Consider the following 17,256-nt stretch of genomic DNA (forward strand, 5'->3'; position numbering starts at 1 on the left):
ACATCCCCAAATTCCCTTCAAGGACATGCCCCTCAGTGACCTAAAACCTCCCAGTAGTCTCTACCTTTTAAAGGTTTCTACACTAATCCAGGCTGAGGTGTAAGCCTTTAACACATAGGCCTTTGGAGGGCATTCCAGATGCAAACTACAGCATCTGAGAAATCTTCCTGAGTTACATATCTGACGTCTCAGATGGCTGGAACAGCTGGGAGTTAGTCACATAATAATGTTTAAGCATCTTTCTTTTGATGAGATTGAAATGTGTGGTTAGCTTGAGCTTCCCTGCAGCGTGTTTTCAAGGCAGTCTAACTTCTTTCACTGTGTCTAGATTAGACCAGAGGAAGTTTTTAAAGACACAGAAAGTAAAAGCTAACATATTCTCAAAGTCCAAGCCTAGAAATTTGCAAAGTATTATTTCTACTAAGCTACTGGTTAAGCAAGTTACTAGGCCTGGATAGATTCAAGGGGAAGGGAATTGGACACTGATTCTTAATATATAGTAATTTTTATTCTAGCAAAGGAATGAATAAATATGTTACAAATAGATTCTTTATAAAATAATTTATTCTAGATTTTTACATAATAAATACTCCAAAGGTATTTCAAATATTATATTCTTTAAAAATAACTATTAATACCTTAGTAGAAACATGTTTATTATACAAGAGAAAGTACAAATGCACACATTTCTGTTTTAGTGGCTAAAACTTGTATGATTAGAAGTGACATTCCCTGTTTGCAGAGCTATTTAAGACATGGCAATAACTGAGTATTTGCTTTTGCCAATCTGACTTGAACATCTAAAAGTCTTCCAAAAATTATCCTTGCCAAGAAATGACTGCCTCAGAATGAGATCCTGAATATCAAAAGATTTACTCTACTATTTAGTTCTCCTAGGCCAATGTTGGGAATCTGAAAGGCACTGTTGATTGTCACATTAATTTTGTGCTTGTCAGATGGATCTAAGTGGGAAGAGATTCTGTAGTGGAGAATTTCCAAGACAACCTAAAACAATTGTTCCTCATTCTGATCTTGCTATTTCTGTGCAGAAAGATCAGCCCAAGAAAAATCTGAGCATTCAGTTCTTTTCTCCGAGCCATGATGGATGGCAGACCCTAGGGCTGAGGAGTACAGAGGGACAGTCAGCTGTGCCAAGGCACATGGTCCACCTCAGAGGCCCAGGTCTATCTCTATCAATGTGCTTCTGAAAGGCCAGTGTTTGTGTCTCCATGCACACTGTGTGGAGGTCCCAGTACTCAGAGCATTCTCAGAATGGCTCTCTTGGCCTAAACACCCAGCAACGTATCAACCACCCAAATAGAGAAAACTGAGGAGCAAGTGGAATTTATCTAAAAGTGCAGGAGGGCAGTGAGTATCCACCACCATCCAGAACTCATCATCAGTGTCTGCTGAGGCCAGTGGCGTTTCAACATCAGCATGAGTCCAAGCATAAGAAAATAAACCCTGTGGCCTTTTCATACTGTTGATCATACAGAAAGTATGCAATTTCTGCAGTCTGATGCAGGCCCTTTTAGAGCAGCTGGTCTTCAAATTCATCCAGTTAAGCATCTCTGCCCTTGCCCTTATCATGTATCATTTAAAATCCTCTCACACCCTTGCTGCACAATATCCTTTGAAATTATTAAAATATAGTATTTAGCTTTCCAAATGAAGAAACCATTGAATCTTGCCAAAAATCAAGTTACTTGTTCCAGATCCTACTGTTTATTGTAAGAAACAGGTGGAGAAGTCTTCTGAATCGTAAGAGCAGCTCTCTCCCTCTCCCCCTTATCTAATGATCAACAGCTCTATAGCTGTTGGTCACTCCAAAATGTGGATAATGATTGGAACCATAAATACTGAGTCCTAAAATCATGTGCTCTCAGCTCACAGTTGGGAGGATTTTGACATTTCAATGCTTGTCCATCAAACCAACTTGTATTTGGAAATAGGACATGAGAAAAGAAAAAGAATCCACTAAAATATAAAACAACCTTCCCCTCAGAAACTAGGGGAAAGAAAGACTGAGAAGTGATGATAATGATATCAAGAAACGTTTGAAGGCTGAATTACATAATAGTTGTAATAAAGGAAGCCATTGAATGTGTCTGGCTTCCCCCAGAGAAAATTCTCAAAGAAACTGGACATCATACATTACTAGGTGCCACTTGATATGGAATATCCATAAAGAGAAACACCTAGAAATATACTATTTTCTGTGTTCCATGCACCAAGATGACAGCATTACAAACATTAGTGTTTCATGACTCAATACATGTAGGAATTGTTAAATGCAACGTTGCAGTGCTTCATTAAATGACTCTGTGAAGTAGGTACTCATATTACTCCATTTTCAGATGACCACATTTCATCCTAGACAGGTTAAGTGATGTGCCCAACATCCAACAGTGATTAAGTAGCAGAGCTATAAACCCAAGCTCTTGCTCACCCTACAGAATTACCCTTAATCTCCATAGCAAAGCTCAGAAAAGGTAAAAGTCTCTGGGCTCATATTTCCATCCTGCCATTCACTAACTGAGCGTTTTGTCTGAAACCTATAAATTCTGAGCTTCCTTTCACACCTGGAAAAAGTAAATAATTATCATCTACTCTATAAGGTATTAGGAACAGTAAATTACAGGGAACATTTCAATGTCAATAAAGCTTTCAATTCATAGTAGGTACTAAATACTAAACCACTTCTAAAAATTCAGTCTGAAGACCTTTTATAGCATTCTACACCCCAAACATTGTGATTTGATATTTAGCAATTAAAATGACCGGTTAATTTACCCAAACAAATGATTTGATAAATAATAGGTGAATAATAAAAAGGTAACCTGTAGAAACATTTTAATAAAGTAATTTATATCAGGAACTCTCAAAATGTAGGGACTGATTAAGTGTGGCTCATGGATATTCCAACCCTACTTCTTCACAACTTCCTAGACTCTATTTTACTCGCCCTATTTTTCCCTCTCATTATTTGTTTGTCACTTAGTATTTCAGTGGTTTGGCAAAGTTAAATCTCTCTGTGACTCAGTTTTTTAAAAAACCTGTAAATAGGTGTAATATTTGTAAGGTCTCATGATACTGTGGTGGATAAAGATATTAATTCATATAATATGCTGGTACAAATGATGGACACGTAGACATTGCTGTATAAACATTGAGCCTTGTTACTTGTATGATTATAGTGATGGCACATTATTATCTGCTAATATTTAGAAATAGGAAAGAAGTAAAACTTAATTAGGTTCTAGTTGTTTGCAGTGGAGATAGTAGTGTGAAGATGATAGATGATTATTAAGGTTAGATAGATAGATGATAGATGTGTGTGTGCGTACACAAACACAGAGAGAGAACACAAAGGAGAAGATAATGAAAAGCTACCTTTTGCTTCCTTGCCAGGTTTACACAACTCACAGGACCCATTGTTCAGATGAGAAGTCAGTCTGTCTAACTCCGAACTCTGTGTTCCTTCTATATCAAGCTGTTTCCTTTGGGAAGAAGTTAGAAGAGTAGAAAATCTTCTACTTACATGGACTTTGTATGTTGTGTCCTCTCTCATTACAACCAATAAGCAGGACTCCTTGGTATAATAATAGCCAAAGCAGAAATAATGTTGAAATTATTTTACAATACTAACAAAGTCTTTTTAAACCCTGATTGCTCAGATTCACATTCTAAAGGTGATTTTTCTTATAAATATTGCATTATAGTAGGTAAGTATGGCAATAGTGATAAGCAGGATTTTCGGTCTAGCTCTTGAAATCAACCAGCATCGCAACTACTTTCCCTGATTGTGAGATGAAGCATTCCTTCGAAGCTGATAAACCTTAAAGCCTTCTCTTCTCTAAGTTTCTATAAAAGAACCTGAATTAAAATCCTACCTCTTTCCACTTTCCCTCATTAAACTCAGAAGTGTGTAAATGCTCATATTCTACCAAAAAAAATTGCCGGCTTTTTTCTATTATAAGTCCAAATGAAACAAAACGACATTTAAAAATTCATGGGAGTTAGCATTGCGTTATCTGGAAATTGTTATCCCTCTTTTATTTTCTAAAATAAGTAGCATGTGCACAGTAATTTTCCTTGTCATGATTCTATGCCTTCATAGTGCATTTTGCCAAAGAAACATCGGACATAAATGAACATTCTCAGGTATCCTAGCAACAGGATGTGATTAATAATACCTCTTGGAGCAGGGCAGATAAAATACCCGAGAGTGAATGAAAACTCAGAATTGGCTACTGAGAAATTGGTAGTGTAGTGAGAGGAGCTTGATAAGATTCCGTGACAGACTTTATTATACAAAGATGAAGCAGGTAAAAGCCAGAATATATTTTAGAGGGGAGACTATATTTGAGCATGAAAATCCACTGCTCACTACATATGCATATGTGGGAATGTATATGTGTACATAAACATATAATGTAATTTCCTTTTCCTTAGAATTTATAAGAGGTGCTGATACAAATGCCTCTACTGGTTATTGGTGAAATGTCCTTGAACTGCATTTATGTGTGAGTGGTTTTAAAAGATCAGAAACAATCATTGCAATTAAGAGACTTCTTCCAAACTGAGGTACTGAACACTACTATAAATTGATTCATGTTTAATGTTTCTCTGTGGAACAATATCAACAACCTCGAGTCTAAAATAGCTTTTAAAAATATCAAGACTCAGTTCATATAAATAATCATGAGATTTGGAATGTTGGTGTTCAATTAAATATATTTTCTCACACAAATAAAATATACCATGCACATTGAAATTTTATGAAATTATGGTCCATTTTTATTCCTCACAGGTGGAGTGCTGCATCTAGGTTTAAACAGAAATAAGATGCAAACTATACTTTAATGTTTTGCTTTAAATCTGAACCTGTAATAAAATAAAGCATAATGAGGGTAGAATGCACGTTCATTATTCTGAAAGCCTCTCTGTTATTTTATCACCCACTTTTCTAATATAATAGTTTTCTAGGTTGTCAGTTGTGATATAAATACCTGCTAAAAGCTCTGTTCTGGTTGTGCTTTCACTGAACTTTTAGCAGGACTAAATTTGCTTCCTGTTCCCTGTCATTTTGGGGTGGGTTAGAGTGTGATACTGCTCTCTAAATGCCCACTGCATACTGAGCTCTTGTGCTCAAGGCTTGGTGCTAAGCATCAGGAGACAGAAGACATGGGACTCACCCCAACTCAGTATGTACCCAGTGCTGGAGGTAGTGCTCTGAGGGTTAATGCTATAAATAAAGAGTTAAAGGGTTAAAAGGTTCAGAGACATGGGGGCTGGGGGAGCTGGACCAGAGGAAAAGCCTTCACAGAGAGCTGTCGTCTCACCTAAGCTGTAAGGATGAGAAAGGTTTGGCTAAGCAGGAATTACCTAGTGGGACATTCTCAGAGGCAGACACAGCATAGTTGAGGAGCTGGTGTGGGAAGTGTAAGCCCTGGCATAATGCATAGGGATTGTGAATGGTGCTTGAGGAACGAACCCAGGTAAGAAAGGTAGGGCATGGCTAAATCATTCAGAGTCAGTCAAGGAACATGGATTTTAATTGTTAGCAGAGACTGGACTGCAATTGTAGAAAAGAAAATGAAACCAATAAAATTTCACCTGAGGAAAATATATCAAATTCAGGAACTAGGGTGGTGATGGTGAGAAAGAAGATAGACCTGCAAGGCCGGCACAGGGAGGATGCCAGGGGCTGAGGACCGTGTCAGAGGCCAAGAAAGGGGGCAGCAAATGGTTCCTAGGTTTTGTGGTCAGATGCCTGAGTACACCAAGAACAAGCAGTTTTAGCATATAGTGAAGGCATATTTTTCTTCCAAGCTTGAGGCAGGCTGTAACTATATACTAATGAGACTCTAATCCAAACCACACATGAAAACTTGTCTCATTACTTTATAGTCAGCCATGCCATGTGCTTTTTAAATTATAAAATAATAAAAATCAGAAGCCTGTCCCAGCACCCGGAAGGAAGCTCCCCCCCTCCATCCCAGGCTCCTAGGGCAGAGAAGGTGAGCCAGTCCCAGCACCCGGAAGGAAGCTCCCCCGCTGCCATCCCAAGCTCCTAGGGCAAAGAAGGTGAGCCGCGTGGATGCCAGCAGCACCACCACCACCACCACCACCACCCGTGGAAATGAGAAAACACATAAACAAGCCTCAAAAACAGACTTCCAGATCACCTACAGCAACCCCAGAGGGTAACAAGATGGAACAATCTGATACTCAACCACCTGGACTCTCTGAACTGACAACAAAAGAGGATCTGGGAAAAATGAAATCAGAAATAATTACTCAGATAATAGCAAAGATTTTGCTCATGGTGCAAGACATGATTAATAAATCTAGAGAGGACACAGATAGAAAAAAATAGAGGATCTGAGGAACATGATGGAATCCCAACATAGGAAAAAAATGGAATCCATAAAACAGATACAAACACATTTCCAAGAGATTAAAAACTCCATCGAAAGTCTGCGCAGCAGAGTGAACCAATATGAGGATAGAATTTCACATATAGAAGATAAGATTGCAATTAGTAAGGAGGAAAAGAAAAATTGCTTTAAAATTGTAAGGGAACACGAGAAATCAATCCAACAGCTGCTAGATGATGCAAAGAAGAATAACATAAGACTGACTGGAGTCAATGAAGAAAGAGGAGAGAGTGCAGATGACATAAAAAACTCTTCACAGAAGTGATGGCAGAAAACTTCCCAAGGCGGGGGGAAAGAACTTGACATACAGATAAGTGAGGCATACAGGACTCCAGCTAGCCTTAATCAGAAAAAAATCTACACATAGGCATATAATAGTTAGGATTCCAGAAATCCAACAGAAGAATAAAATTCTACAAGCAGTGAGAGAAAAGAAACAAATCACATACAAAGGAAAGCCCATCAGAATCACAGCAGACTTCTCAATCCAAACCCTCAAGGCAAGAAGAGCTTGGAGTGATGTATTTCAAGCCCTAAAGGAAAACAGCCTCCAACCCAGATTGATGTACCCTGAAAAACTATTTTTCAAAATTGATGGAGAAATAAGATACTTTCATGACAAAGAGCACCTCAGGAACTTCATGAATACCAAACTGGCACTCCAAAAATTTTAGACAATACCCTAGGAAAAGACAATGAGGATCACAACCCCAGGAAACCGAGCAGAATGAATCCACTGGGCGTGACAAATTAAATGCAAAGGGGGAGAATCCAACAAAAAGAAAATGTCATGACAAGGCTTTTAAAACTTTTAACTTCATCTCCCTAAGGAGTGTATAATTCAGTCTTGTTATTGTACTGATTAGTGTTTTTCTGATTCTAGAGTTGCACACCTTTCCTTGTGCTGTACTGGCTATTTATCATCTTCTTATGTCTACTTTTTAATTGGGCTGTCTATTAATGAGCTGTAAGTGTTCTTTATATATTCTGGTCATAGGTTATATGCATTGTAAATATGGTCTGTTTAAGGACTACTTTTCATTTTAATGATGTCATTTAAAGTTCTAAATATTGATGGAATCTCATTTATCAATTTTTTTCTTTTATACATCATGTTTTTTGTATCCTAGGTAGTTCTTGCCTACCCTGAATTCATAAATATTTTCCCTTATAATTTCTTCTTAAAGTTGTATACTTTTAGGCTTTCTTATTTAGGTTCATAGATCCCTTCAAGTTATTTTCATGTATGGAAATAAAGGGTTGAGATTAATTTTTTATATACAAATACCAGGTGTTCTAGTGCTGTTTGCTGCAAACACTATCTCTTCCTCGGCTCTTGAATTGAGTTTATATTCTATAAAATGCTAATGTTAGGGCCGGGGATTTAGCTCAGTGGTTTCACCACCTGCTGCACAAGCGCAAGGACCCAAGTTCGATCCCCAGTACCAAAAAAAAAAAAAAGAAAAAGAAAATGCTAATGTTAAATAATCTTTCAAAACTCAGTGGACCATATATGTGTGGCTCTATTTCTAGATTCTCTGTTTTATTCCAATGATCTATATGTCTTTCCTTACACCAACACTGCCTTGATTGATGTAGCTTTAGAAGAAGTCTTAAAATTAGGTACTAAACATCTTCCAACACTGCTTTTGCTTTTGTTTTTAACTTTTCTAGGTCCTTTGTACTCCTACATAACTTTTAAATTTCAATATCCAATTCTTCATTTATAGCAAGTATACATAGACCTGAATTTTCATATATACCTTGTGTTTTCTAATCTTGCTAAATTCAAATACAAGTTCTAGGGACTCCTAGAGATTTCTTAGTATTTTCTCTGTAGATGATCATTTCATCTACATATAAAGATTTTGCTTCTACCTTGCCAATCCTATCCTAGTTGTGTCATTTTATTGCCAGACTATTTTGGTGGGGCCTAGCTTTCAAAGTTTAATGGACAGATAAAGAGTAAGCATATCTGCCCTTGTTCCCCACCTTAAGAAGAAAGCATTGTATCTTCTCCTTTCATATAAGGCATTCTCACTGGAAGTATGGAGTACATGCCTTTAATCTGTTGAGAAGTTTCTGTTCTACTTCTAGTCTCCTGATAGCTTTTACCACGAACAGCTTTGGAATTTAGTCCAATACTTTTTCTCCAACTAGCGACAGGATCATACGGCTTTTTCCTTTCCTCTGTTAAAATGATGACTTTTGGAGGTGGATCTTCCAAAGCTGAACCAATACTGCCATCCCTATAACAAAACTGCTTTCTACATCCTGCCAGATCTGACTTCTAAGAGGTTTTTTTGTTAAACAAATTTCTATCTATGTTCATACTTTTTTCTTCTATTGTTTTTATCCAGTTTTAGGATTAGCACAATGTTGAGTTCCTAAAATGAGGGGAGAAGTGTTCCTTCTTTTTTCTGCTTTAATTGTTTGGTATAATTTATCAGTTAAAATGTTTATGAGCCTGCTGTTGTCATATAGGTAGGCTTTCAAGCTAGGAATATACTTTCTTTAATAGGTGCTATTCAAATTTTATATTTCCTCCAGAGTTAGTTTCATTAATTTGTCTTCCAAGGTACTTCTTAGAAGTTGTCAAATTTATTTCAAAAAGATTTTTGTAATATGCTTTCTATGTCCTTTTAAATTCTGTAAAATCTGTGATAATATCTCCTAGATCTTAATATTGTAATTTAAAAAATGTATAACTGATATTGTGTAACAGGAAGAAAAGGTCTAAAAGAGCAGGGGAATTGTGAGGGGTAGGGGAAGGGAAAAAAGGGAAAGGAAAAAATATGAGAAGAGGAAAAAAATGGAAACAAGGTCTTTGCAAATAGGGAAGGGTGGAGGGGCTGAAGGGAGAGCAAGGGAAGGGGAAAAATAAAAAATAATAAAAATCATTTTTAAATGAAAAAAAAGAACGAGTAGTTTTATAGGGGAAATATAATGATTTAAGATAAGTACAATGGAAGATATGGGCAGAGATTTCCAGGAGGCTTAAAATCCAGGCAGATTTTGGAACTAGAGATACAGTTACATCTCAGACTAATTTCTTGCTATGATCATCCTTAAAGAGAAGATGAACACACTGATAGAGAAGCCTGTCAAGTTATCTCCATTTGAACTCCTGTGTCCCTGATCAGTATATGCCCTTACATATTCAGCATTTTCCTTTTTTACAATTTAAAGTTATATATATTTTAACATATAAAATATATTAATGTATAACTTTGTTTTAATATTAAAACTTATATAACTAAGAACAGAAATCTAAGTAGATCCTTGTGGTGGAACTAACAGCATGATAGAAATATTAAATAACATTTATATAGCATTCTACAGTCTACAAGCTCTTTCATAATAACAAAAGAGCCAAGATTTTTGAGGTCTCAGTTAACAATTAAACCATGCCTTCTAGCCTCCCTTCTGAAACACTGGACCCCAATATTTCACATGAATTTAATCCATTGCTTGGTCATCATATGGAATTATTCAGTCCTTGAGGTATTGCAGAGAAGCAGGTTGTGAAGCTCAATTTAAAGATGAGGAACGCAGGGCGATCCATGGTCTTGCCTTCAGTGAGTTCACATCATTGTAAATACATTACATTCCATAAGTCATGAATTGACAGTTTTATAACACGCATAACAGTTTTCCCAGGTTGTTCCAGCTTAAAACAACAATAACTCATGCCATCTTTGGGGAACTCCCAAGGTGCTGAATGGATGGTTCTGGGCCCACATCTCCCAGGCCACCCAGGAAGTAGCAGGCAGGATGTATGTGGGTCAGAGCTGCCGTCACTGCATACTTGACTCCAGCTGGTGAGAGGCCGTTCCTGAGTCTGGCAGGTGGTGGTGGCAAGATGCCTTTGCTTCTCATTGGCTGTTGACTGGAAGCCTCAGTTCCATCCTCCATGGACCTCTCCTTAGGGCTGGTTGTGTGTCCTCAGGGGCACTTTCTGGCCTCCTTCACAGGGAGGGATCCAGGAAAAAGCAAAATGAAAGCTATATAATTGTTTTAAGGTCCAACCTCCAAAGTCACACTCCATCATTTTTGCAAAATCCTATTGGTTACACAAGTCAGTCTAATTTGGTGGGGAACGGGGCTGTTAGGGTTTGGGTCTAGATGTCCCCTCAAAGCCTCATGCAATCACAGGTGAGTGAATCTAGAGTGTGATGCTAGGATTCAGGGTGTGTGATTTCTAACCACTACACGTAAGTGAGTGGTTTAGCACTGCCCTCATCCTGGTAGTCTGAATAAGATAAAAGGAACAGAAAGACACTGTTAAAGCCTTTTGTTGCTTTTGCTGCTTCTGCTACCATGAACTGTTGCCCCTTTGACACCTTCCCTTGGAGCCTGCTGATTATGGACTGAACCTCTACAAACTGTGAGCCAAATAAACCTTTCCCCCTTTAACTTTGAGTGTCAGGTATTTTGTCTCAGCAACTAGAGAAAAGTAACTAAGGGTCTCCACAAGAACACGACCAACAGGAAAAGGGAAGATGGGGATGATCAGGGACACTTTAGTTACTCACTATCTTATTTATCTCGCATCCATCCATCCACTTTTAAGTGTTTATGATTTCATTCTAATATATATTAGTATTCTCCAAAGAGATGTTTTTCAGTAGATATTTTGTAAGTCAAGCTTTGTATACCATTTTTTAAAGTTCATGAATGTGTTTGAGGTCTCTAGTTCTCATAAGTAAATAAATAATAAACAGTGGCTTGCCCAATAGGAAACTTACATAAGGACATGCCCAGCACATTTGGTAATGAATGAGGCCTTTAAATGGACTCTCCATGTCATTTATCTGTTTGGCTCATTGAAGTAAATTGCAACCAGCAAGTGCTCTGGAAATCACCCAAGAGAATAGAATGTGCCATTAATCATGATCCCAGTTACATGAATATTATACATTTGCCAGCTGCAGGAGGGAAAACTGCACACTTTCTTATATTTTAGAGTTTTTAAAAAACATGAAAGGCTTGTAGAAACACTTGGGTAAATCTACATGTTGCTTCCATGTGCTCCATAAGCTGTCAGTAACTAGTTCCAGTTGTGAAGTGTTGGCCCATGACAAGGAAGTGATGCCTCGAAGGAGGGCCTTTCCTACCCACGCCACACCAAGATTCACACCCCACCAGGGCTGTCCACACACCCCACTGCCTTGGTGCAAAGTGCCCTGCAGATTAACAGAAACTTGATTTGTCTCTGCATAAGCTGTTGTACAGTCTTGCCCGTTTGGATTCTCTGAATTTCATAAAGGAGAAGAAAGATGTCCAGTCTCCTCTTCCTCATCACTCACTCTTCAGTCTTCACGTCTTCATGGTCTCTTTTGTGTTCCCTGCCCCACCTGTGCTCAGATTACTGCCAGGAACCTAGCAAGCACTGCCCGGAACTTGACACCATCGGATGCTGTCCCAGCTCCCACCCCCAAACCTCCTCAAACTTTACAGCAGTTTGTGACACTGCACTCTCTTGGTCCCTCTGGATCTTCTGCATTCCCATGGTCTTAGATCACAAAACTAAGGTGATGTTTTTGTGTCTTGGTTGTGGACCTGAGCCCACTCCTCTGTGCTGTCTGCCTGTGTGCCTCCTTTGACCTCTTAGTTCAGTCATCTTCTCAAGATCCATATTTACTGCATCTGTAATTTCAGTTCTATCTGGAGATCACTGAGTCCATAGCTCCTCGGAGTCCGTAAGTCCAAGCAGAACTCATTCCCACACTTCATCTCGCTTTACATTTCCCCAAAGTACCCACTATGCCCAAAGTCTCTAGGTAACCTTGACCTCTCTTTCTCCCTTGCTGCTCACATTTTGTAAATCCTTGGACCTATCACTTCCGCCTCCCCTCTGTCTCTTGAATCCACTACTGCCCTCCTCTCTGTTTCACCATCACAACTTAGTCCACACTTTCATTACCTCTTGCCTAGATTCTAGAATGGTCTTCCTTTTATGAACTGCTATTACAGTTTGAGTTCCTAAAGGAAGCCCTAAATATGTCTTCTTGCTGAATTTCTCTTGTCCACTTAGTCCATACTAGTTCCATTGACAACACTCAGCCTTTTCCCTATTTCAAATTCCCTAAATCCCATGTACGTCTCAAGGTGCAATCTACATACCACTTTCTGCACAACTTCATGGACAATGCCTCCTTTCATAAAATAATTGCTTCATATTCTCATATTTGTAAACATTCTGCACTTTTGCTGTATATCTCAATTCCTATTATATTGTCTGTCCTTTGTATCTTTCAAGTAGGCTGTGAAAGGTCATGACCTTAATTCATTTGGCTCTTTTCCTTTGCCTTAGTAAGTTCATTATGTAGTCAATGACTCTTGTTAACAAAATTTTAAAAACCCAACAGCATGATTAAGATATATTAGGGATTGATATTTGCTAACCAATGAAAAATAAGCTTTATGTTTCCATGTTATTAATTTTTTATTTTTATAACTTGATTTGAAAGCATTTTTATATCTATGAACTATGCATCATCTTCTCTAGATACATGTTAGATATGGCTGAAATAGTGATAGAGTGAAATTGTCATTAAGTAGACTTTCATCTTAGTTACATCATAGTCTCATTACCCCTCACTGCAACTTATCTCCACTTCTCATTTCAGGGAGAGTGGAAAAGAAAAGAGAACAAAAAACAACTTCAGGTAAGATTGTGTATAATTGACTCCAGCTTTATTTCCTGCTTTCATTTCCATTTTTATAAGAAATGTAGTTATGATGTGGTATTCAAAGCTTCACATAAAAATAATCCTTGATGATCGTTGAATTGAACAAGTTAAATTAATTTAAAATAAATTAATACATTTATCTTTTTTATTTTCACATTAATCAACTATGTCCTTTTCATTCTCTTTCAAAATAAAAGCGATGGAATGTTTAATTTTTTTAATGATTACTAAAAGTAAATCTTACAACCAGAAATATTAAAATATGGACATAATCATAGTGGTCAACTAATTTACTCTCCCAAATGTCTATGACTTTTAGACAGGGATAACTAGCCATCAGAGGCTAATTTTCCCAAATGTTCATGAATTGCAGTTATTTTTCAGGATAGTGTTAATTATTTAACAGAGAAGAATCTTTACGTTTGGGAGGAATTTTTAAAACACTTTTCATGTCTAAATACTACAGGAATGATGGATTGGCACTATATCATTGCATATAGTGGGGAGCAATATATGCTAAGGGATGCAAAAATACCCCTTATATTTCCATGTTTTCATTGCATGGCTTTTGGCATAAGTTTTCATTCATCAACTGGTTCTTATAGGATCAGTATTCCAGCTCACAATGCCCAGAAATTGCCAGTGATCATGGAGAATTCTGATTGGGCATACCCGTGCCCACCACCTTGCCCAACTCTGTAGCAGCCCTACCCTGTGGTCATTGGGAGCCACCACTGTAGAGACACAGCACACCAGAACTGTCTTTTTTAAGCTTTCTTTTATGTTTTTTCTGGCGGGCAGAAGATCCGGTAACAAGGTAGCATGTGTGTTTCCAAATAATCAGCATAGTAGACAGAAGACAAAGGCTACCTTATTCTAAAAGTATATAAACAGCGTAAATCCCTGTCTCTTTTCTTCTTCCTACCTTCAGCATTCATGCCAGACAAGTGGGAAATTTACTATTCATCTGACTTCCCTGTTAAAGCTTGCTACTTGCATTCTCTTTAAAATCTAATCATAATGCAAAAAAAAAGTCTTGGGTTTCCTCACAGCTGTGATTACCTCTACCATTGCTCCTTGGGGGAAAATTATTTGTACTATTTCTAAAATTTGAGTGTCATAATGCTCTACATACTGGCTTCTTAATTGAAGAAACGTCTCAGTTCAAAAGAAAGCTGAGTTGGCCGAAGTGCTGAGCTGGATGCCTCTCTTTCATAGTCATGGATTCTGAAGCTCTGTGTGAAGTGACACAGAGGCAGAAGCAGGACAAAAACTCCAAATCCGGCTTCTTCACTTCTCGTCCTTTCAGTACCCACCCCCAGCCTGACCTTTCTTTTCAAAATAAAGTGCTACTCTTTTTGGGGGGGGGGGGGTTACCGGGGTCAAACTTGGGACCTTGCGCTTGCGAAGCAGGCGGGAGAACCACTGAGCTAATCCTCGGCCCCTTGCTACTCATTTCAATACTGAATTTAGTTTCCTGCTTAATCAAATATTTTTCAGCAGTTGGAAAATCTTTGTAAGGCTACAGCAAGCCAGGGCTTGTTGGGTGTTCAACACTGGCCAGACCGCTCCTGAACCTCAGTCTGATTACCAAGCCTGGACATTTCCCGCTGCCTATAAAGGTGGCGTGGTTACCTAACAGATAGCAGGGTGGAGGCCTGAATCCAGACCTGAGATTCACATCCAGCCTAACACAGCCCCAGGGCTCTGGTGAAAAAGAGGTAAATTATTCCTTCCTCCTATACTATACTGTGACCAAATGCCTGACTTGTTCTAAACAAAGTCTGAGATTTATCCATCCTCTCGTTCCAAGCTACCAATGTTCTGGTTTGGCCTCCCTGGCAATCCAGCCCCAAAGTGTTTGCTTTCTAAAGCAGCTTTCCTGAGAAACTGGCTCCCTGAACTGTATTAATGAATTCTATTTTGAAAAATACTAACCAATTTTCTCTGGGCTTATGGTTTCAGAACAGTGTTTATTGTTGAGTGAAACAAAGCCTCTTAAATGCATTTCTCTATCCACAAAATGGAAAACTTACACTTGGGCTGTTCATTAAAAGAAGTCCTGAAGAGTTTATTTTCAAACAAACTTCATTTTCCAGACAGTCGAATTTAGCATAGAGAATGAATAAAAACACAGCTCTGCCATATTATTTTGAAAATACCTTAAAGTTCATTGTGTAACACTGCACTTAAAGAGCATATTTATGCAGACAAATCTTAAATGATAAGTAGCTAATGTAGCAGAAATTGCCATGTCATACTACATAGTCAAAGCACAGATATGAAAACATCTCCCTGAAATTCCCTGCACATGTTGATATTTAATTTGGATTACTATCTATTAAGCAGAACCGGATATATTTGCATTCCATTGAGACATCAAATGTGGCTTCTTTAGATGGCAGGGGAGAAATATTATCTTCAGTTGTATCATGATATATTTCATATAAAGCAGTGTATCTAGTATTGTAACTGAGAAAGAGAAACTATCACCCATGTGGATTCTTGAGAAATATGTTTGTGATCCCTTCACCCAGAAGAGGAAATGAAGAAGAGTTTCATAATTGGTGTTAGTCAAAATTACTTCAGGCATGCTGGGGATTTAGCTCAGTGGTTCCACCGCCTGCCTCGAAAGTGCAAGGTCCTGAGTTCGATTCCCAGTACAAAAAAAATTACTTCAGGCTTTCATCTTAAATTAAATATTCTTTTTTTTTAAAGACACAAAGAATTCCCAATTAAAGTGGGAGGTAACTCAAAGTAACTTTCAAAAACTGGATAATCTAAGCAGCTCAGTACCAAGAATTCATGATAAAATTAGGCTTATCCTATTTTGAATTTATTGTAGGACTGGCATCAGTCTATCTTACAAATATATAAATATATATATGTATCATTCAATATAGTAATGTAGATTTAAAATGTAATAATGTATATAAAATATACATAAGATTATACAAATTTGTGACATGGCCTTGGAATAGGGCATCCTAGGGAAATGCATATTTTGATTAGTTAAAAGTGTCACTTTCACAAACAGAGAAGAAAACTTCACACAGAAATAGAATACCAGTGACCCTCAGGCTTTCTTGTGAAGAGTCTGAAGTCATATCTGATGTCCCCACAAAGAAAAAAATGAGGCTATATCTCTAACCAAGGAACAGATGTTCACAAAAAATTTAATCAACAGAAAATGATACACTTGTATACTATGTAAGTTTAAACATTGTAAAGTGAATATAAGTTATTTGAGCTGAGAATACAGAAGTCAATCGACAAATTGTCGTATTATTTCACTGCTAATGCCAAATAAGAGGAATTACAGGACAACAGAAAAGCCAATGAGCCCTGAGGAGAGAGGAAACACCAGGGTTCTGCCTACCCCAGTAGTGGGGGCCTGCCTAGAGTTGCAGTTAAAGAACCTCTGAAAGAGGCCAAGCCTTAAAAGCAGGCAGAGAGAGACCCAGAATGGAGGAACCCATTGAAGGGACACCAGAACTAGGGTCTACTGTGAGAAGTAGCTGAGTGATCTGATTCACAGAGAGCTAATGACCATCATGAGTTACTTACAATGTGGTTGGTTGGTTGTAGAATGCATATGTCCATTTTCCTAGAGGTGATTATCAATGTCTTGACTTCTCTTAGAACTATTTGCAGGAGGGGGTGATCCTGACAGCCACCAGTGCCTTTGCTTAAATATCTTTTCTTGTCTGAGTTCTCACAAAATGTCTCTTTAATGCTCTCTCCCCTGCTCATCTGTGTTTGCTTATTTATACATATTTTACTATGCCCTGTTTATTAGTATGACTGCAAATCTCTAATATATTTCTCACTGCACAGAAGCCACTTGTATTTCTTATCCAGTATGGTCCTTTTCTCCTTGATGTCTCTGACATGCAATTTTACCCAAGTCTCCTATGAAAACACAGTTTTCTGTCTCAGATATACAAAGAGCCAAACAATATACTACATTCAAAACTTGACTTTATTTAATGAGCTTTTTACTTGTATTTTTTGGCCACTTTTCTATCAAATATGATGATTTCCTTGCCATTTGTAAATGTTTTTCCAGGATGTACAGGTAAGTACATATGAACTACCTTAAATTTAATACTTTTCAT

General features: G+C 37.8%; 1 protein-coding gene across 3 annotated transcripts in view; it reads left to right on the forward strand.

Annotated features, from left to right (window-relative positions):
• Positions 1-17,256, forward strand: part of Chst9 (carbohydrate sulfotransferase 9) — a 259,739-nt gene that overhangs the window by 104,329 nt on the left and 138,154 nt on the right. For 2 of the 3 annotated variants that reach the window (XM_021265127.2, XM_087193867.1), the window contains exon 3: positions 13,076-13,114. The exons of the other annotated variant lie outside the window; for it this stretch is intronic. In XM_021265127.2, coding sequence (XP_021120786.2) covers positions 13,076-13,114 — 39 coding nt within the window. The remainder of the gene's footprint in view (positions 1-13,075; positions 13,115-17,256) is intronic. 3 annotated transcript variants of the gene reach the window in all.

The sequence above is a fragment of the Heterocephalus glaber genome, unplaced genomic scaffold, assembly GCF_053883595.1.
Source record: "Heterocephalus glaber isolate CG9 unplaced genomic scaffold, H.glaber_assembly_v1.0 deba00000331, whole genome shotgun sequence".
NCBI lineage: Eukaryota > Metazoa > Chordata > Mammalia > Rodentia > Bathyergidae > Heterocephalus > Heterocephalus glaber.